At 36.1% G+C, this 22632-nt stretch overlaps 1 protein-coding gene across 1 annotated transcript; it reads right to left on the bottom strand.

The window, feature by feature from the left end:
- On the bottom strand, positions 1-22630 carry fam169ab (family with sequence similarity 169 member Ab). Its single transcript, XM_048166052.1, has 13 exons — positions 22249-22630; positions 15905-16041; positions 14664-14763; positions 14453-14538; positions 9121-9292; positions 6868-7047; positions 6244-6366; positions 5956-6050; positions 5470-5512; positions 5235-5352; positions 4193-4346; positions 3761-3925; positions 1-1568 (listed from the first exon to the last, which is right to left on the bottom strand). The coding sequence occupies exons 2-13, from the start codon at positions 16037-16039 to the stop codon at positions 624-626; spliced, it is 2316 nt and encodes a 771-aa protein (XP_048022009.1). The 5' UTR covers positions 16040-16041; positions 22249-22630; the 3' UTR covers positions 1-623.
- Positions 22631-22632: the final 2 nt, after the last annotated feature.

Here is a 22632-nt window from a genome sequence, read left to right as displayed (position 1 = left end):
TGTTCCGAAGATGAATGAAGGTCTTACGAGTGTAGAACGACATGAGGATGAGTAATTAAATGACATAATTTTTCATTTTTGGGTGAGCTAAACTTTTAATGTTTGAGGTGACACTTAAAATTGAAATGGGTTTTAATGTTTAACACTTGTGAGAACTTGAAAATGTCACAAAATCAGAAAAAATATTAATGAAACAATTCACTGCACGTCTGATATAAGATCTTCACATTATATCTTCACTGGGAAATTATGGGTAAGTCGCAAGCTTAGCTGCTTTTTTAACAGTTTAAGCTGTGAATCTGTCAATAAGTAAATTATAAAGGTAAACCAAAAGAAAAGAGTTAGTAAAATCAGTTATATTTGTTAGCAGTCAGCACTGTAAATTAAGGGCTGTGCTTACAACATACTAATATAAACTACTGCCCGTTTTTTGTTTTAATTTTCTGTCTTTTAGTATGAAAACAAAACCTAAACCAAAACCTAGATGTTATAAACACCACTTGTTACAAACCCTAACCCAAGTATAAAAGACGATCAATGCGCTCTAGTACAGTACTGCTACTAACTTACATACTGTGTTTTTTTAATGTAGTGAAGTGGAGTGTCATGAAGAATGAACAAACTCAGTTTTTACTGCGTCTTTTTGTTTTTGTGGGTGTGGACTGTATCACTCTGGTTTTCCTTCGCAACACTCTCCTGTCAATCACCGGAGGCTCCTCCTCTTCTTCAGAATTGTGCACGTCAGCTTCATCTTCCTCTGTGCTCCCCTTCTCCTCTTCAGTGCTTATGAGCTTTTCTTCCTCTTCCTCTTCTTGTTCTTCATCAAACTCCTCACTGAGCTCCCGTAGGACCACAGCTTTGCTCAGTCTACTGGATGTGCGCTTGGGTGTTGGTGGGACGGGTTTGCTCCTGCCTCCTCTAAGAACTCGAACCCCAGGAGGAGAATCGTGAGTTTCGTCATCTGAACTCTTCCCCTCATTATCATCTTCAGTGGTGACAGTGTCCTCCTCTTCTTTCTGTTCCTCTTTTTCATTAGTCTCAGGTAGTTTCTCTTCCTCCAGCTCTTCTTTTTCAGAGTCCTCCGTGGCAGGGTGGCTTTCCTCTGGCTCTTCGGAGGCCGTCTCATCTTCCTGGTTCATAGTTGGCCCCTCGGTCTCTATAATGACCTCTTCGTCACCTGTAGCACTAGGAGAAGTGGCTGTCTCCTCCTCTGGAGCTTCTTGCTCAGCAACGGCTGGTTCCTCTGAAGCATCGCTGTCCTGTACAGAGGAAACGCACTCAATCAGGTCAGTCGGAGGGACTGGAGCCTCGGGAACAACTGATGGATGAGTGTCCTCAATTTCCTCAACTGCAGAAGCTGCTTCCTCTTCAACTGCAGGAGCTACTTCCTCTTCAACTGCAGGAGCTACTTCCTCATCCTGTTCCTGCTTAACTTCCTCTTCCTCCTCAACAGGGGGAGCAACTTCTGCTTCTGCTTCCCGTTTCTCCTCAGTAACAAGTTCTTGGCCGATCTGCTCCACCACTTCAGATGGTTCCTCAGACTCCTCAGGGGTGACGATGATGTCATCCTTCGTAAGACAAATGGGATAATAGTGAATGTTTAGTTTTTAATCAAATCGCAGCTCATGACTGTGACACATTAATATCAACAGTGTTCTTTGTTAAAGCTGCAGTCCGTAAGTTTTGCCTCTTTGTCGCCATCTCTGCTTTTAATTGCAGTTATTTGCAGAATTATCATTTTACGTGGGTTGTGCATCGGCACGGCTCCTCAGCGTGGATGAATCTAATGTTTTGAGGAGTAGGCTGTCAGTCACTGCACCGGTGTGGATATTGTACTTTGGAATTACTGTAAAAAATGCTGTTCTTACTTAGAGTTTTTGTCTTGTTTCTAGTCAAAATATCTTAAAGTTCTTAAATCAAGAAGCATTTTCTTGACAAGTAAAAATTATTTTCTTGTTTTTAGGAAAAATAAGTCAAAATTAAGTGAGTTTTTCCTTAAAACAAGCAAAATAATCTGCCAATGGACTAAGCAAAATAATCTTATTTCAAACTGAAAACAAGATTATATAGCTTATTTTTGGTTTGATATAAGATTATTTTGCTTACCCCATTGGCAGATTATTTTGCTTGTTTTAAGGAAAAACTCACTTAATTTTGACTTATTTTTCCTAAAAACAAGAAAATGCTTCTTGATTCAAGAACTTCAAGATATTTTGACTAGAAACAAGACAAAAACTAAGTAAGAACAGCATTTTTTTGCACTTGGAAGTACTATCAAAATAATAAGTTTCACTGGAAAATGTCATCTGAACAAGTAAGTAACATGTCTGCTGCATTTGTTCTGACCAACTGAAAAAAAGTTTTACAATAAATCTAATGGTGATTAATTCTAAGTATCCCAAAGTTAGCTCATCGTGTCAAACCGTGCAAATTATTATTATTGTTATACTTTGTTCTTAAAGGGTTAGTTCACCCAAAAATGAAAATAATGTCGTTTATTACTCGTTCTACACCCATAAGACCTTCGTTAAGCTTCGGAGCTTTATGAATCTTTTGTGTCGAATCATGATTCGGATCGAAAAATGTCAAACTGCCAAACTGCTGAAATCACGTGACTTTGGTGCTCTGAACCGCAGATTCGACACAAAAGATTCATAACGCTCCGAAGCTTCATGAAGCAGTGTTTTGAAATCGGCCATCACTATATAAGTCATTATTTTTTTTTTTTTTTTTGGTGCACAAAAAATATTCTTGTCACTTTTTAATATTAATACTGAACCACTGTACTCACATGAATTGATTTAAATATGTTTTTAGTACCTTTATGGATCTTGAGAGAGGAAATGTTATTGCTGGCTATGCAGGCCTCACTGAGCCATCGGATTTCAACAAAAATATCTTAATTTGCATTCCGAAGATGAACGAAGGTCTTAAGGGTATGGAACGGCATGAGGGTGAGTAATAAATGACATTATTTTCATTTTTGGGTGAACTAACCCTTTAAATTGTTACGCGCCACTTTTCAAAAGCCCTGCCGATATTTTTATTCTTGTTTTCACACAGGCCTGGTCACATTCCTTTTTTTGCTGTTAGCCACTCTGCAGTTCGTAGTCTTTTTTTACCACTGGTGACCATCAATGGTGATGGTCGTCTTTTCCGTTCTTGATTACAATCCGCCTTCAAAAATTATTACATTAATTATTACAGCTGCTGTAAAAGAGTCTTCAAATGATCGTAACCAGCAGCGTCCGAGAATCCTTCTTTGTGTATACAGATGTGACGTAATGACGCAAAGGCAAACTTGTATTTCCCACGGAAACCTACCAGTACCACCCACATTAAAAAAAATGATTACAAGCTTACCGTTGTGAATCGGGCTAAGGTAAGGAGATAGTTTTGAACACTGGCTGCTAATGTACTTGCTCAAAATTGATTTTGGATCATTTTTAACCAAGAAAAGTTATGGACTGCAGCTTTAAACATTTAAAATTATCCAGTTTTTAAAGAGTTTATCAGCACCACCAATAACTGAGATCTGTTTTTTGGTGCATGATTGAAGGATATTTATTAATTTATATTTAGTATGTAGTTGTATAATATACACTACTGTTCAAAACTTTGTTTTGAAAGAAATGAATACTTTTATTCAGCAAGGACACATTCAATTAACCAAAAGTGACAGTAAAGACTTTTAAAATGTAACAAAAGATTTCTATTTCAAATAAATGCTGTTCTTTTTTCACTGAACTAAATAGTTTACCTGTGCTTCTCTCTCTACCTCCATCTCCTCAGCAGTGCCATTTTGGATGACAGCTTCTGCCTCTAGTGGGCACTCTTGGTCAGCCTGTGCATCCTCTGATGTGTCTGCTGACCTTTCATTCTCCTCTTCCTGACTGTCACTCATTTCTCCATTGACTTCTGCCACCTTTACAGAGAGAAAGAGAATTGAATACCTGAGGTTTGGGTGCGCACATATTTGCATGTGTGAAATTTTGCATCTCTGGTAAACAAAAACTGTTCAACAATTGTTTTATGAACCACAAACATAATTTGCATTGACAACTGTTGTTTGTCAACTTGTTCATCCTTACATATTATATTAAAATGATGATGAAATAATGTACCAGATAAGACATCCAACAAAGGATGCTGCTGTGTTTACCAGAGGACAAAGAAAGCCCCCGTCCCTCACCAAAATTTCTGTGTCTGTTGCAGGGACCTCTGTGGTCACCGCCTCCTCCACATGGACCGAGGTTTCTACTTCTTGTTCTCCTCCATTTTCTCCATCCCCATGTTCTTTAGTCTCAGGTACATCAGGTTCTGTCTCTGCTTCTGGTTCGGCCAATCTAAAGCCAAATTACAGATTTTAAATGACAAAAAAGACAAAAAATAATCTAATCCTACTAGATTTTTACATGATTTTTTGTATTATAAAATATTAATCAGCAGTTTTCAACTGTTTAATAAAAGATTAAGGGTATGTTTACACGACAATGATGCAATAAAAACTGATATGATTTTCATTTGCGTTTTTTGCATAAAGAGACAACAACGTTGTCAAAACGATCCCCGTTCACACAGATTCATGAAAATGACGAAAAGCGCTGTATTATGCATGCCATGCCAGTAGTTGGCGATGTCACTTTGTAAAAAAAAAAATAGGCTGAACACATAATACACATGCACATGACGTCACAGTTTTCACAAATATGCATTTTTGTAGTTTACGAGAGACGATAACGGTATCGTTATTGAATCCCGTTTTCAAAAGGTTGCATTTTCAGGCCTCCAAAATAAATGTTTTCCATTTTTAGTTGTAAACGCTGTTGTGTAAATTGCCCTTAATTGAGTATCAAATCAGCATATTAGAATGATTTCTTAAGGATCATGTGACAGTGAAGACTGAAGTAATGATGCTGAAAATTCAGCTTTGAGATTATAGAAATAAATTGTACATAGTAAAATATAATAAAATAAACACACACACACACATATATATTATAGGAGGGAGGTTTGGGTTTACTTATACCATATTTTATCCTGTCAGTATTTAGTATCAACAGTTTACTATCATAAATATGGCAGAGGGTCATTTTAAGAGCCCATCTGTTGCATTATGTTATTATGCAATTTATCTCAGCGGCACACGAGTAAATCCCCACTACTGCAGTCTTAAGCATAACCTCTAAAAGTAATCAGTCAATGAGGTTTTTTATGTTAGGAGTTTTAATGACCTGTTAATTTTTTCAGGTTGGTTCTCCACAGCACTCTCTTCTGGTTCTTCCCTCGGCCTTTTCTTTTGTCTGCGTTCGCTGCTCCGCGTACGTGTGGAAATGGGCAAATCATTTATTTCTACAGCGAGTGGATGAAAGAAAAAAGGGCTTTAACACCCACTTAAACTGCCTGAATTTAGTAGGAAAGGGTCTTTTTAGAATAATAAAAAATAAAAAAATAAACAAAAATTCAAACCTTCTGCTACTTCAAGATGTTTGTTGACAACCAACACATCTTCCTGTAAAACCAAAATTAAAACAAGTCACTCTTTTCACTCAAGGGTTAACCAATTCTATAAACATCTACATATAGATATTTGATCTCACAAGCAGAGGGAAAAAGGGGAAAAACTGCAACAAAGTAGGAATGTGATAAACTACATAAACTTGTTTAAAAATATCCACCAGAAACTGTTTGAATGCGTATCTTAGCAATATACTGATGCTAAACACAAACCTTCAAAGGGTAACTGACAAATACTCAAGTTAGGATAGTGTTTTAAAGTAAAAAATCATAATCCCATCATAATCCTCAAAACACATAATAATAAAGATCTAAATATTATACATAAAGGGACCGTTGCTCAGAATTATTAGATTAGCCTTTAGCCTTATTACTAAAAAATTAAAGCTAAAAACTAAGAAAAACATCTAGATATAAAGATAGGATCTTCATATTTACCGTGATGTCCAGACAGCTCTCCTCGGTCATCTCCACCTCATTAACTGCAACCTCTCCATTTTTGCCTTCCTCTGCTGCCCATGAGCTATTTTTGCCTGTATGGAGACAGACACAAACAATAAACCTAATATCTAACCTATAAATCAACTGTTGTTGTTGTGAAATTGAACTGATGGTGTGATGTCACTTGCAATGAGCAATGAGATATACTGGTAAAGGCTGCCATTTTTAGCATTTTAGCAGGAGTAATATGAGAGAGACCCAGGCAGAGCCAGTGCAAAAGCTTACATTGTAGTGTCATGGAGCCAAGTTTGCTTGCCACTTTTACTTTCTGGTAGGGACCTCCAACTCCTTCCACCTCCCACAGCAGGTCCACATCGGCTGGGTATGTTCTTAGGTACTGACTGCATACTGGAGCACATCATATTTTTTACTTACTCTTTTTATATAAAATATATTATAGAAATGTTACACTATAATTAATATAGTAAAAGTAAATAAGTATATAATTATAAGTACTATTCACTCAGTTTAATATTTCTTTTCAGGACTACTTGATGAATTGAAAGTAAAATAAATAAATAAATAAAAACAGCCTTTTTGATCAATATAATGCATCTTTGTTAAAGTATAAAAGTTTCTTAATATTTTTTTTCTTACTGTCCCCAAATGTTTGAATGGTAGTGTAAAACAAACTCCCTTTTCAAAATTAGATCAGACAAAATGTCAAAGTAGCTTTGAGCAAGTATCAAAACAGGTCCTCAATACAATAACATTGTGGAATCATTTGCTTACTAAACTTCAACACTGTCACCCTCATTCAAATCTTGTTTTTTCTTCCTTGTAGAGCATAAGGCTACAAACTAGTAAAAGAGCATTTAAAACTACAAAGAAGTGAAGCAGATATCTTACCCTTTTGCATTGCCAATGTTAAAGGGTATTTCAAGCCTAGTTCATCATCTTTAAAAGAGTCCACAAAGTCCTCCAACATCTGCAAGCCATGACCGTTACCACGGTGATCCTTCCGCACAAATATAGAGTCCATGATAGGAAGTAGGTAGCACTGGCTCACAAAGTTATTACACAAGCTACCTGTAGATAAGAATGAACACAGCAGATGGAGCAAAACCACAGCATGTTAGACTGGTTTCCATCTACAATACCAGTAAAAAAATAGTTTAGAACTTTATCTTGAACACTGACACTTATTTTCGCTAAACAGTAAAAATTATATTGGATGATAATAATAATAATAATAACCAATATAATTACCCACATACAGTTATATAGCCATTTCACTACATAAGAAAGTCACAATTATGACAAAAAAAGTCAAAATTATGAGATACTGTCATAATTCTAAGATGAAAATACAGAATTATGACAAGGTAAAAAGGTAAAAAATTCTGACAGTCATAATTATCACATAAGTCAAAATTAAGATGCCAATTATGACATAAAAAGCCTAAATGATGGCAATCATAATTGGTATATCTAAATTATGACAGTAAAAAATATGACATGACGTCATAATTATAACATATCAAGTTATAATTATTAGATGAACATTAAAAAAAGTCAAAATAACGATAAAAATTCCTAATTTTAATAAGGTGCCATCTATTTTTCTTGCCTTCTATTTGTTGTCATAATTACCTTATCTCATAATTGACTTTGTCTTATAATTCTGACTGTCATGATTATGATTTATCAAAGCATGATTTTTTTTTTTTTTTTTTTTTTTTTTTTTAATGTGGGCTTTTAAATGACACTGCTTCTATGTCTATCAAATCTTCCTCTGTATTATAATAATAATAATAATAAATATAGCTGCAAGCAGCAATTACGGGGCCAAGCACAAAAGCAGCACAATAATACAGCCAACATGGCTTTGAGCATCAGACCACCTGCAACAGCGAGTAATTAAAGACCTATTGAGATAATTTAGGCAAAAGAGTTGAATAATGATCAAAAATAAGTATTTAATGGTTTATCACATTCCACCAATAGGTGGCGCTGTGACCAAGTGAGGTGACAATGACACCTGCAAAGTTTGGTGTCAATATGTCAAAGCATTGTAGAGATACAGCTTCAAGACTGGACAAGGTTTTGCATCATGCCTCAAATTCGTTGCTCCGGTATACGAAAATGCTTTGACGTATCGACTTGAAATCCATAACTTTTTGTACGGTTTGATTTTGGTGAAAATCAGAGCAACAGTCTAGGAGGAGTTCGAAAAAGTAGGTTTTTAAAGAAAAACAATATGGCGGACAGGAAGTTCAGCCGACTATGGCAAATTTGATATCTGTGTTCTCGGCATGACCCAAGGAATCCACTGAGCCCAGTTTCATTACAATCGTTTAATACACTCAAAAGTTATTAGCATCTTTGTAAATTTTGTTATAACTTTTGACCACAAGGTGGCGCCAGTCTGAAACTTCTCAGACTCCTTCTGGGCATTGTCCCGATGACCCATACCGAGTTTCGTAAAGATACGCTAGTGCGTTTGTAAAATACAGCATTTTATCACAAAATTCAAAATGGCCAATGGCCAAAATGTCATTCGATAACCAAAAATTTTCATGATGGAAAATGACGTCATAGGAAGCATTCGAAACGGCTTGACCCAAGGAATCAGAGGAAAAAAGAATTTTGTTTCTAGCCCTTACGGTTCAAAAGTTATTAGCATAAACATAAGTGCAAATTTGGACAGCTGGTGGCGCTAGAGGGATTGAGTTAGAGACTCCAACTTTGCTATGGACAAAGGACAGAGTGTCCTCTAACTGTGTGCCAAATTTTATAACTTTCCCGCAAGCGGTTCTATGGGCTGCCATAGACTTCAAGAGCGGAAGAAGAAGAAGAAGAAGAAGAAGAAATCTAACGATTACAATAGGTGCCTAAGCACCTTCGGTGCTTGGCCCCTAATAATATGTTGATTTTTTGAAGTCTTTGAATCTACAACCTTTCTGTACAAGCCCAGATCTTTAGCACTAGGCCAAACTACAGAATCTTGTGAGCTTGCCTTCTTACAAGCTGCAAGACCTTGTTTTATATCTCACTCATCCTTTTATGAAAATGCTGTAAACTGTTTTATGGTCATACACAGAGGGCAGAATGAGCAATGCATCTACCGCACTGCCAGACTCTCCTGGGAGAATGACCAACCTTTAGATTTGACAGAGTAGAAGCCCACCGCCTCTCCATTCTTCCAGAGGATTTTGGCAAAGACGTCTTCTTCGTGGCACAGGAACGGCACCTCGTTAGAACCCATTTCCACCGTCCGGTAAATAATGCGGTTCAGCACATATAAGACTATCCTCTCACCCACAGATCTTACCTGCCCCAATACAATTAGGCACAAAAGAGAATAAATTGTGTTTTAAGAACATTATGAACTTTTTTTCTGTTTTGTGATGTATACATCTGTGTGAAACGTTATCGAAAAACAAAAAGTTGTAGCACAGGGTTTTATCCATCAGTTGCTGAATGCATGTAAGAAAGGGATTTAAAGGTGCCTAAGAATGCTTTTTCACAAGATGTAATATAAGTCTAAGGTGTCTCCTGAATGTGTCTGTGAAGTTTCAGCTCAAAATACCCCATAGATTTTTTTAAATTAATTTTTTTAACTGCCTATTTTGGGGCATCATTAACAATGCACTGATTTACACTCTGCGCCGCCCCCTTAAAATCACGTGCTCCCTGCCACACGAGCTCTCGATTATATTACAGCACATTTACAAAGTTCACACAGCTAATATAACCCTCAAATGGATCTTTACAAGATGTTTGTCATGCATGCTGTATGCATGCTTTGAATTATGTGAGTAAAGTATTTATTTGGATGTTAAAGTTTTATTCTGAGTGAATTTGAGGCTGTCCTCCGTGGCTAACGGCTAATGCTACACTGTTGGAGAGATTTATAAAGAATGAAGTTGTGTTTATGCATTATACAGACTGCAAGTGTTTAAAAAATGAAAATAGCAACGGCTCTTGTCTCCGTGAATACAGTAAGAAACGATGGTAACTTTAACCTCATTTAACAGTACATTAGCAACATGCTAACGAAACATTTAGAAAGACAATTTACAAATATCAGTAAAAATATCATTCTATCATGGATCATGTCAGTTATTATTGCTCCATCTGCCATTTTTCGCTGTTGTTCTTGCTTACCTAGTCTGATGATTCAGCTGTGCACAGATCCAGACGTTAACTGGCTACCCTTGTCTAATCCCTTTCATAATGTTGGGAACATGGGCTGGCATTATGCAAATATTGGGGCGTACACCCCGACTGTTACGTAACAGTCGGTGTTATGTTGAGATTCGCCTGTTCTTCGGAGGTCGTTTAAACAAATGAGATTTATATAAGGAGGAGGAAACAATGGAGTTTGAGACTCACTGTATGTCTTTTCCATGTACTGAACTCTTGTTATTCAACTATGCCAAGGTAAATTCAATTTTTGAATCTAGGGCACCTTTAAGCAGACTAAAGATTGAAGAAGTCTGACATTCATCACCAGAGTGAAGTCTGTGGTTTTGCTAAAAAGATTATGACATTTTGAATAAAAAAAATGTCAAAAATTTAAAAATGAAACATTTGCATGGATGAATTGTTCACAATAAGATCGATAACATGCATTTAGAAAAAGATTAATTTTAATTTCATGCTGACTTCAAGCAACAGGTGTACAACATAATGCAACAGTCAAGTTTTAAAGATGACATTCCTGCAGAGGAAATCCAGTCTGTCTCACAGGATATTACAACACATGGAGTGCGTTATGCTTCACAGCACAGTGGAATGAGCAAAAAATGGCCCAAAGAAGATGGGTTCATTGTGTATTTTTGAGTGAGTGAGAGAGAAAGAGTGCCTACTTGTACATTTACATAACTATTTCAGGACCTTATTTTGAGGAATTATTAAAGCAAGCTCATGTATGCAAATTGTAGAGTCTGCCACAAAGGCTTATTGAACTACTGCAGGTTTGCAATTATTTGTTTGGCCAAACCACATTTCAGTCCTCATTCTATATATATATATATATATATATATATATATATATATATATAAACACAAGATCATTTTTAGGAGTGCCCCTATTATGCCAACATTCCCAACATTGTTTTGGGAGTCTCTAACAACAGATTTACATGCATGCAAGGTCAAAAACACTTTTGTTTTCTCATAATATACATTTAATTTCATCTCAGTTCTCAATGTTTTGTAAACAATTCATTAGGAGTATTTTAAAGAATGTTCCTAAACCCCTCCTGAGGATTGGTCAGATGGCCCAATCCTTTGTGATTTGTCTACTGCGCTCACCGCATGCGAGCCATTGCCATAACTGAATGACAGCTATCATTTTGCAAGACATTGCATACAATGTATGGACAGAAAAGACAGCATCGATTTTACCATATCAATTCGAGCCTGAGCCAGATGATGAAACGTCTGAAGTAGTCGATCAACCAGAAACTAATTCGCAATCACGATTGGAGGAGTATGACGTTTCTCTGTCACCTTAGTTTGCGTTATTTATAAGACGTGAGAGCAGCGTCACTGTTATACTTTATGTATGTGCACCTGTGGGAACTGTATCAGAATGCCAAGCTGAAAACCTCTAAAATTGCCCTAGAATTGAAAATTGAATTTACCTTGGCATAGTACATGGAAATGACATTACAGTGAGTCTCAAACACCATTGTTTCCTCCTTCATATGTAAATCTCGTGTGAGAAAAACACCACGGAAAAACAGGCGACTCTCAACATAACACTGACTGTGACGCAACAGTCGGGATCATTATTATTTACGCCCCCAACATTTGCATATAACAGCCCATGTTCAATGCAAGCCAGTATTAACGTCTGGAGCTGCACAGCCGAATCATCAGAAGTTCTGCAGGTAGGCTATTGTAAAGCAAGCAAGGACAATAGCGAAAATGGCAGATGGATCCATAATAACTGTTCATGATCCATGATATCATGATATTTTTAGTGATATTTGTAAATTGTCTTTTCGTTAGCATGTTGCTAATGTACTGTGGTTAAAGTTACCACATTTATGTTTCATCATATTTCTTACTGTATTCACAGAGACCAGAGCCATGTCGTTATTTTCATTTTTAACCCGAAAACGCTTGTAGTCTGTATAATTCATAAACGCATCTTCATTCTTATCGAGTCTCTCCAACTGTGTGTAGCTTTATCAAATTCATTCAGAATCAAATGTTAGCAAACATCCACAATATGCCATACTTACGTGATCTGATATGCTGCATCACGAACAGTTTGTAAAGATCCATTTTGAGAGTTATATTGTGAACTTCAGTATTGTTTATGCAATGTATTGGAGTCGCGAGCTTGGGGGCGGGGAGCACGAGCATTTAAAGGTGTACACACCCCAAATCAGAGCATTTTTAATTCCAGCCCAAAATAGGCAGTTAAAACATAATATAATAAAAAAAATCTATGGGGTATTTTGAGCACATTCTGGGGACACCTTAGACTTATATTGCATCTTGTAAAATGTCAATTCTAGGGCACCTTTAACATAAGATAAACATTTAGGCCAGATGTGTACATAAACTTTTTCGTCATAACTATTTACAAAGTAAAAATGGCTATATCATTGTTTGACATTACAAAGGGTGTTTACTGTTTACAGAGAGAAAACAGTGGACTAGCATCTTAACGTCCTATTACAATACAGAGAGAGCTCCACTCTATTATAATAATAAAAACAGTGACCTGGATGACCTGGATCAGGTGTGTTTGATTAAGGAGACATACAAAATGTGCAGTGTTGGGGTGCCTCCAGGACCAGTATTGGGAACCACTGCGTTACACAACATAACATACAAAACTACAAATTTTGAAAGATCACTGGAGAACATAAACATTAATTATTAATCATACATACAGGTTGGGATTCAGAGGAGCAAGCTGGTCCAAATAAATTGGGCACTGATCCATATTTTAAGAGCGTTTTGTGAATCCTGCGTCAAACTCCCCGAAGTTTGAGAAGCAGTCATCAGTAAAATGACAGGAACACAAAAACAAGATTGCACTGCTGTGGTATTGTTGAAAAAAAATTATTTTCCCCGATGTCTGTGCGCTCAATAAGTAGGTGGGCAATATGCTAATGTTTCATTGTGACATCACAACGAAACAGCTTGGGATTTGTTTTAAAAATGACTCATTTAATTGACTCAGAGTTGACTCTTACTTTTGAGAGACAATAACTTTATATTCGATGCACTTTCAGATTTAAAGGTGCCCTAGAATTTAAAATTGAATTTACCTCGGCATAGTTAAATAAATAGAGTTCTGTAAATGGAAATGACATACAGTGAGTTTCAAACACCATCGTTTCCTGATTCTTATGTAAATTTGATTTTTGCAAAAGACCTCTGAAGAACAGGCGAATCTCAACATAACACCGACTGTTACGCAACAGTCGGGATCATTAATATGTACGCCCCAATATTTGCATTTGCCAGCCCATGTTCAAGGCATTAGAGAAGCCAGTATTAACGTCTGGAGTTGTGCACGGTTGAATCAACAGACTTTATGCAGGTAAGCAAGCAAGGACAATAGCGAAAAATGGCAGATGGAGCAATAATAACTGACATGATCAATGATATCATGATATTTTTACTGATATTTGTAAATTGTCTTTCTAAATGTTTCGTTAGCATGTTGCTAATGTACTGTTAAATGTGGTTAAAGTTACCATCGTTTCTTACTGTATTCACGGAGACCAGTCATGTCGTTATTTTCATTATTAAACACTTGCAGTCTGTATAATTCATAAACACAACTTCATTCTTTATAAATCTCTCCAACAGTGTGTAACTTTAGCTTTAGCCCGTTAGCCACACATAGGCTACTATCAAACTCATTCAGAATCAAATGTAAACATCCAAATAAATACTATACTTACATGATCTGATATGCTGAATGACGAACACTTAGTAAAGATCCATTTTGAGGGTTATATTAGTTGTGTGAACTTTGTTTATGCAATGTATTATAGAGTTGCAAGCTTGGGGGCGGGGAGCACGAGCATTTAAAGGGGACACGCGCTGAATCGGCGCATTTTTAATTATGCCCCAAAATAGGCAGTTAAAAAAATTGAATAATAAAATATCTATGGGGTATTTTGAGCTAAAACTTCACAGACACATTCAAGGGACACCTTAGACTTATATTACATCTTGTGAAAAATGGTTCTAAGGCACCTTTAAAACTTCGCAGGATGTTTTCATTCACTTATAGCTATGTTACACACTACATGAAAATGCCACTACATTCAAAAATCCATAATAGGGGCACTTTAATAACATCTGCAAGTCCTTAAGGCTTTGAGGAAGATGCCAGATTCCTGTTTTTATTGACATGGCAAAGAAGCAACATTCTTCTAAATAAAGTACAAAAATGTGTCTGAATAATTTAATTAAAAACCCAAACCACTCTAAAAAAATGAAAGATTACCTTAACAAGGCCTTCTCTTGCAGGATTTGAAGTTCTGAGAATATCTTCCACTGTGTACCACTGATCAGCCAAGAACAATGCCACAGCTAAGATAAAAATAAGAGAAGGGAGGAGAAGAGTTGTTAAGAAAATTAAAAGTGAGAAACTGACTATTCTATAAGTCCAACCAAGATGTTATTGTCATAGGTAAAAAGGCAAGAAAGTGGGCTACCTGTGAACTGGTCCTCAGGTGCAAACAGTGCTAGGATTTTATGTTTGAGGTTGGTTCCATAAAGAGGAACAAACCCAACATTTGCAGGACTGATCCGGATCTAAAAGAGCCAGAAGCACAGGATTCTTAAAGGAATTTTCAAATTTTTAGTGATTTAAAAAAAAAAAGTGATTTTATATTTTAATCATGATAACGATATCTGCTTCCCTCGATTAATTAAAAAAGTAATTGTCACTTTACTGGCCCGCTGGTTATTTGTTGTGAAAATGTTTTGACAATTTGACATTTCCGTTATCTTGCATTGGTAATGAGCCTACACTATTTTTCCTGCTTGGAGTTGCCAGATGAAAAGAGCATAAATCCCCAAAATGGAGCTTTTCTCTTAAAAGTAAAAGTTTTCTGTCCCGTGTTTTACTTAATCTTCCCAAACAAGCAACCCTTTGCTCTCTCTGGGCTGAAGAAAAAACAAAACAAGAAAAACGCTGATGATCTGACAACACCAACAAACATGTATGCTGGAGTTTAGCGATGTCCACTTTGAAATTCTGCTCAAATGACAGTGTCACACTGCCAGTCTGAGTTCCTTCACAAGGCAGCATCTGTGATTTGCTGCTACTAAATCTGCGAGTGAACCTTCTCTGTGACAAACTGTAATAAATCCAAACATGAATCTCGACCATATTGCTTGGGATCATTGGTTGGTGCACTTTAAATGCACACTTGTGCAACATTTGTGCTATATCAAAGAAAAGTTTAACATTTGGAATTATTGGAATTCATTTTTAGGAAACACTGTTTGGTATTCATTGTCTGTTTGATGAAACTATAATAGCTGGCTAAATGAAGTCCATGCGCCACCTACAGGCCTATTAGGTGAAGTGAAATATGAAATGGCCTTTATTACTTTACCCCTTTTGATAATTATATAATAAATAAATGTGTGTGTTAACTCTCTGGAATATCTGAATATTAATCGTGATTAATAATCATGACTTTTTTTTTTTAGTAAAATAATCGTGATTACCATTATCCAATATCATGCAAGCCCTAACATTAATATTTCAATACAAAACTTTTTTAACATTAAACATTATTTAAGCTTTAAATTTGCTCTTATTTTATGGTCATTTTAGGTGTTATATTGCCATGGCAACAAACTTGTAAAATTGTATATAACCGCAAAAAAGGTTATCTGAGCTCTGTGGTGTGTGTGTGTGTGTGTGTGTGTGTGTGTGCGTTACCTTTCTGGTGCTGGGCAGAGTAAGGTATTGTGTGTTATCTGGGTTGCTGTAAAGCAGTTTGTTCATGTAGCTCTGGGCTGAACTTTCCAAGTCCTCATGTCTCCCAGACACCAACACATCTACAGGGAACTCCATTCCTGCAGGGGTCAGAGGTCACAAAAACAAAAACTTCATCACTCTACGGTTTTCATTCAATGGTTTTATTAATTACTGTTTATTAAATTTTATCAGAATTCATGAATGACTCATTTCTGTCAAATGCTTTCTACCTGCAAGCCTGATGTTTGCTGTGAAACACAGCAAAATACAAAATGAAAAAAATGGAAAAAAAAATACAAATAATAAAAAAAATGTGAAAGAGAAGTTACTCACGAGACTTGTGTGCTCAGAAAACGATTCATTAGATATTTAAACTGATATAGCTTTAAAACACGTGGAAATAATAAACTTTAATTTAAGATGAAAGAAGAACTATGCCATCCGTGAAAGTGATCATGATATAGATGATAATCAAAACCAAGCAGATGTCTTCTTAATATTTGGCAGAGAATCCAATTGAGGCAGGAACTGTGATCGTAGAGAGGGGGCGGGGCAGAGCAGAGCAGCTCATTTGCATTTAAAGGCACATGCACGAAAACAGCCTGTTCTTGACTGTTTTCAGAAAATGGGTATTTACAACATAGATTTATAAATGATCTGTGAGGTATTTTAAGCTTCAACTTCACAGACACATTCTGAGGACACCTGAGACTTAAATTACATCTTGTAAAAATGGGCATAATAGGTGCCCCTTAAAGGATTAGTTCACTTACAAATAAAATTTTCCTGATAATTTACTCACCCCCATGTCATCCAAGATGTTCATGTGTTTCTTTCTTCAGTCGAAAAGAAATTAAGGTTTTTGATGAAAACATTCCAGATTTTTTTCCATATACTGGACTTCAATGGAGCCCAAATGGTTGAAGGTCAAAATTACAGTTTCAGTGCAGCTTCAAAACGTTCTACACGATACCAGACGAGAAATAAGGGTCTTATCTAGAGAAACCTTCGCTAATTTTCTTAAAAAAATAATAATAAAATAATAATAACAATAAAATAATAATAATAATAATAATAATAATAATATCATATATATATATATATATATATATATATATATATATATATATATATATATATATATATATATATATATATATATATATATATATATATATATATATATATATATTAGTTTTAACCATAAATGCTCATCTTGAACTAGCTCTCTTCTTCTCTATTAGAATTCCGGCAGTGTAGACACTGCTAAGTGTATTACTGCCCTCCATAGGTCAAAGTTTCAACTAATTGTTATTTACTTGCACTACCATATTGTATATGACAATTTATTTCAAACTTTGACCTGTGGAGGGCAGTAATACACTTAGCAGTGTCTACACTGCCGGAATTCTAATAGAGAAGAAGAAGAGAGCTAGTTCAAGATGAGCATTTATGGTTAAAATGTTTAAAAAAAAATTTTTTATTTTTTTTTTAGAAAATGAGCGATGACCCTTATTTCTCATCTGGGATCGCTGTAAACTGTAATTTTGACCTTCAACCATTTGGGCTCCATTGAAGTCCACTATAAGGAGAATAATCCTGGAATGTTTTCATCAAAAACCTTAATTTCTTTTCAACTGAAGAAAGAAAAGACATCTTGGATGACATGGGGGTGAGTAAATTATCAGGAAAATTTCATTTGAAAGTGAACTAATCCTTTAAGTTTAATGTGTCCCCGGAATGTGTCTGAAGTTTCATCTCAAAATACCTCACAGATCATTTATTATACCATGTTGTAAATGTAAATACCCATTTTTGAGTGCTATAACAAAAACATGCTGTTTTCATGCAATGATTTAGATTCATTTCATGCATGCATTTATGTTCAAACACCATGTAAAAGTGAATTTTGCATAAAAGGCCCCCTTTAATCTCACATAATCAGATTGTGTACAGTTGTTATGTCTGCAGTGCATGGTTTAAGATACTAATTGGATACTGAAGTCAAGGTTTCGCTTCATTAAAACTCGAAAAATAAAAACAGTTTTCACACTCAAAATTCACTGCACATTATTTCGACCATATATAAAAAAAAAAAAAAACCACCAAAAAACAAAACCCAAAAAAAAATAAATACACAAACACATTTTATCTACTCAAACAAAGCCGACACAAAACACAAATTCATAAACAAATTCTCTGTTCCAACAGTGCAGACATTATCCTGAACATCACAGTTGGCTGCTGTCCATCCTCAGCTGGCCTCAATGAATCCCCTAACAACAACTATCTGTGTCACGCTGACAATCAGACCGAACAGTAGCACGCACACACACAAATGCCCGCTCATATAAACACACACCCAGGCAACCTTTCATGCTTTAAAATAAAAACTGAAAAAGGCCAGGAACAAGTTGTAAGAGAACCACATTTTTTTAACCTCCTGGCCTAGTTTTATTTATTTTATTTTCAAAATTAAGCATAAAAAGTAACAAAAAAAAAAATGTTATTATACTTCATATGTGTAAGGGATTTGATCTTTGAAATAGAATTTATTGATGGTTGCCAATGTGTCATGACACAATGTTCTTCTCTTCTTACAATGTTCTACATTCTATAGCCATGATTTAAGGGCATGGCGTAAGCGGCAAAAAAAAAAATCAATAATCAAAAATCAATATTCCATCTATGGTCTATGCATACAAGCACACACACAGTCATACACAACAGCCTTGAGCCACAAAAACCCAACCAGGCACCAAAACACCCCCATCATATCCGACATTCTTCCAGTGGAATGCATGATCTCTTTGCATGTGCCGGACGGGCACACCACAGGACCTGAGGCTCAGAGTGGCCTGCAAACTATCCGGGAAACCAACTTATATTTCATGTAAATGAATCAGTTCAAGTCGGCACGAAACAGAAGTTGAGATAGTCGTTTATTTCCTATTGTGATGTATATCTAAGTGAAACGGCTTCTCAGAACAAGAACAAATGTAGGGTGGGACTTGATTTTGTCCATTGGGAATTGACTGGATCATTGATGTTTGTTATTCCTGTGATCTTATGTGAGTGACAGGTTGTCCCGCCCTCATGCAGTAAGCACGTAATCGGAGAAAATGTAGTTGCAAGTGGGATGAAATTGTCCGTTTTGACTTCATAGTGAAATTACACATCGCAGCTTTTAAGAAAACTAGCCGAAATGTACGATTGTTTTTTTCTAAGCTATAAATCCTTTGCTTCTGAATCTGCATGTTTTGTTAATGTAATGTACTTTCATTTGCATTATCCAACTGATATCATATAAATAAATGTACAACATATAAATGATTTGCTGTTAAATGCAGGTTTAGCATCAGTCAAAATTAAGTTCATGAGTGTGCAAAAGCTAAAACCGATCAATAGCATGTTGTGCAAAGCCACATGTTGCGTAACAGCTGTCTACAGGAAAGGGCAGAAATAAATGTCTGGGGCCCCCAGCACACTCTCTGCTCTCAGTGTAGAATGTATAGAATACATTCATAAACTCAACAAATGCTCTCATATACAGACAGAGAAACCTTTGTCAGCTAAAACTTAATGCATGCACACATGTAAACATACATGACTTTTAACTGAAGTATTTCTACGCTTAATAATTCAGGATGCACTACTATTGAAAAGTTTGGGGTCGGTAAGATTTTTATGTTTTTGAAAGGAAATGCGGTCACATTAGCAAAATATCATGGTCGAAAATTATTTATTTCAAACAGTATGTCTTTAGGGTCACTTTTGAGCAAGTAAATGCATCCTTGCTGAATAAAAGTATTCTTAACTTAATGTCCCCAAACTTTTGAATGGTACTGTGTGCAAAAAAAGGAAAAAAGAAAGTTTAAACTCTAAAAGCAGTGAAAATGTCTCTCCTTAATACATACACTCCATGTTTGTAACTAAGAACATATGCATTCCAGCATTCCAAACTATCAGGGGTCTTTCTTTGGCCAAAATGAAAGCAACCCCCACTGTTGAGTGAAGCCAGCAATCCGAAACCCCTTACAATCCTGGATCCGCAGCCATGGTTCACTGAGAGCTTTCGAATCTATTCTTGCATCTGTTGTAGTATCACGCAAGCAGAGCAGATAAAGCCAATTAACTTAATCAATCCAAGGCTAAAATCAGCAGGAGGGGATATTAGTGCATTACAGACACTGCACGTGAAAGGAAAGTCATGTTGAACTAATACTAAAAAAAAAGTACTGACTTAGTTACTGATATAGCCTTTGTAAAAACGTTTTAGAGCATGTGACAACTAGCCCCAGTCTCTTTTATAAAAAACAAAAAAACAAGTAGAGTCTTAGTCATCTGACATCAACAGTTCCCTGGCCGGCTGTACACAAACAGACAGTAAAGACTGCGTGATCATCACAGCTATTCTTACATAACAAGTGAGCTGGTTCACTCATTCTCTCATAATCACCATGTCAGATAGAATTAGTAGTCAATCACAAAAAGAAAATTCTGAAGGCAGGCATTTTCCCATGGTTAATCAACAATAATGTTGACTCAGCAGAATTAATGTCAAAGGCTTCTAAATGCAACTTGCCATTACCCTTATCATAACTTCATAATATTCTCAGAGTCTTCAGAATGTAAAAAACTGACAGTGAAAGTTGACAACTCTAACTAGAGTGAAAAATAATTCAAAAGGAGAGACTACAGACGGTGGAGAAATCTTGTTGTCATAAAAATAAGGAGGGTGTGTGAGAAATGTGATGTTTCTGAGGAAAGGGAGAGTTGTTTGAATTCTAGTGCTGGATTTAACTGGTTTGATCAAAAGGGACATGAAAGCAAACTGCACAATAACTTGGAGAAGAAGGTTAAGATACTCAGAATTAAAAGACAAAGCTAAAATATATTTTAACAGACTTTATAAAGAGACAATTTATAGATAACATATGCACTCACAGTAGTTGGTTAATAAATCAAACTAGATTAAATTTTGGCGTCAATCTGTTTATCCTGGTGGTAGACAATACAAATTGGAATAGTTGATGTCAGAAAAAGCATTTAATTCTTAATTCACATCTAAATTTCAAAACTAATCTCTGAATCTTTTAACAGCCCCCCTCTCTCCCCTCTACTCAAAAAGAACAGAGTGTTCTCTTTCCATGGAAGGAGGATATGCTAGGCTATATGACACGGCTACCACCTCACAACAAAATCCGAATTATTTTCGAGAATCGGTTCTTTCGGACAGTTCGTTTCAAAGAACCGGTTCAAAACTGATTCACGTTTTATGATGCGTGCTTATTGTAATTTCGTGTGTACAAAGTTGAGTTTGTTGCAGATATGATTTATTCATACAATAAAATTGTAAATAGAATTCCGGTATGGTTTGGCCTACGTTAACATCTGCAATTCGTAGTCGAGTCATTTAATTTTCACTGATTAATTAACTCACTCATCGGTTCTCATGTTGTCCAAAAGAGACGGATCGGTTCAAATTTTGAAGCCGGTTCAACCGAATCATCCAACACGCCTAAAGTTACGACTCGTTTACGAATTGGGCATCGCTAGCTCCCAACTTATGACCTCCACTGACTAAATGGACTTTATTTAACATAACCGACAACTTATCTTAAAATAAAAATAATTAAAATTATAAACGAAGCATCTTTGTTTTACACAAAGTGCAGGGAACGATTCAGACTGAGGGGGGTGTGTCAGAAAATGTGTCTACGACCAACAAAAGCCACCGTGTTTATTATATTAATAAATATTAAAATTAACTACTGTTCTAAGATATGTTATCACTACCTATAACAATAAAGTGCACAGAGGCAAAAAAAAAAAAATGAAAATCCAAACAAAAGCAAAAATAAAAGAAGTCTAAATAATAGTAAGTGAATTATAAAGTCCATACCCGTAATTAATTTAATGACGATTTATTGTAAATGCACGCAGATCCAGAAATCATAAAGTACCCTAAAAACGAGTTTAGTAAAGCGCGTGAGTGCGCAAGCTCATATTTTACCCAATATCTGTGCGCCTCACCTGAAGTCACATGCACATTTTGCTCTTTGATTGTAACAAAATATCCACTAATGCGATGCAACATTTTAACACAACGTCTCAGATACGACCACTCCTGAAAGATTATGAGAGATACAAGCGTAAACATCGACTATTGCTAAGTACATTTAATACGAGACATCTAAATAAACTGCAACCCCCAATACTGGGCCGTGCCAGTTCCGTTTGCTTTCACAACACTCGAGAAACTATCTGCCATGCATGCGACTGGAGGAAAACTGTCGACTCACCTTAACCCTGCTGACGATGTGGTTTTTGTGCGTTTTAAAATTTCCTTTCAGCGTGTTATTTATCCAATAGCCGATATAAGCAGCACGGAACCTCCGCTTGTTGTTAATAGCGTCTGCTCGGGAACGCGGTGAGCCCTGCGCGCGCACCCGTAGAGCTGCTTTCTACGGGGTGTGCGAGGTCTCAAACATCTCCACAAAAAAGTAAAGGATTTGAGAAGTATATTATATTTGTCTTACGTTTAAGTGTCATGAGAGGCAAACTGTACTCTCATCTATCAAAATTCCAAGAAGCGCTGGTGAACAGAAAGATACAATTGTCACAAAAGACTGTGGTGCATTGGGTAAGGAAAAGTCAGCTTTCACAGGTTGTCGTGTGTGGAATGT

The sequence above is a fragment of the Megalobrama amblycephala genome, linkage group LG18, assembly GCF_018812025.1.
Source record: "Megalobrama amblycephala isolate DHTTF-2021 linkage group LG18, ASM1881202v1, whole genome shotgun sequence".
Classification (NCBI taxonomy): Eukaryota; Metazoa; Chordata; class Actinopteri; order Cypriniformes; family Xenocyprididae; genus Megalobrama; species Megalobrama amblycephala.
Note: the sequence above shows the minus strand (reverse complement) of the source record. Positions and strands in the feature narration are given on the sequence as shown.

Bases quoted from the DNA above. Each gene is read 5' to 3' on its own strand.
- fam169ab (XM_048166052.1), bottom strand. From the start codon at position 16,039: ATGGAGTTCCCTGTAGATGTGTTGGTGTCTGGGAGACATGAGGACTTG. The intron at 3,926-4,192 runs GTGAGGGACGGG...CTCTCTGTAAAG, and splicing joins CAACAGACACAGAAATTTTG to GTGGCAGAAGTCAATGGAGA. The intron at 1,569-3,760 runs GTAAACTATTTA...TGTCTTACGAAG, and splicing joins AGGTAGAGAGAGAAGCACAG to GATGACATCATCGTCACCCC.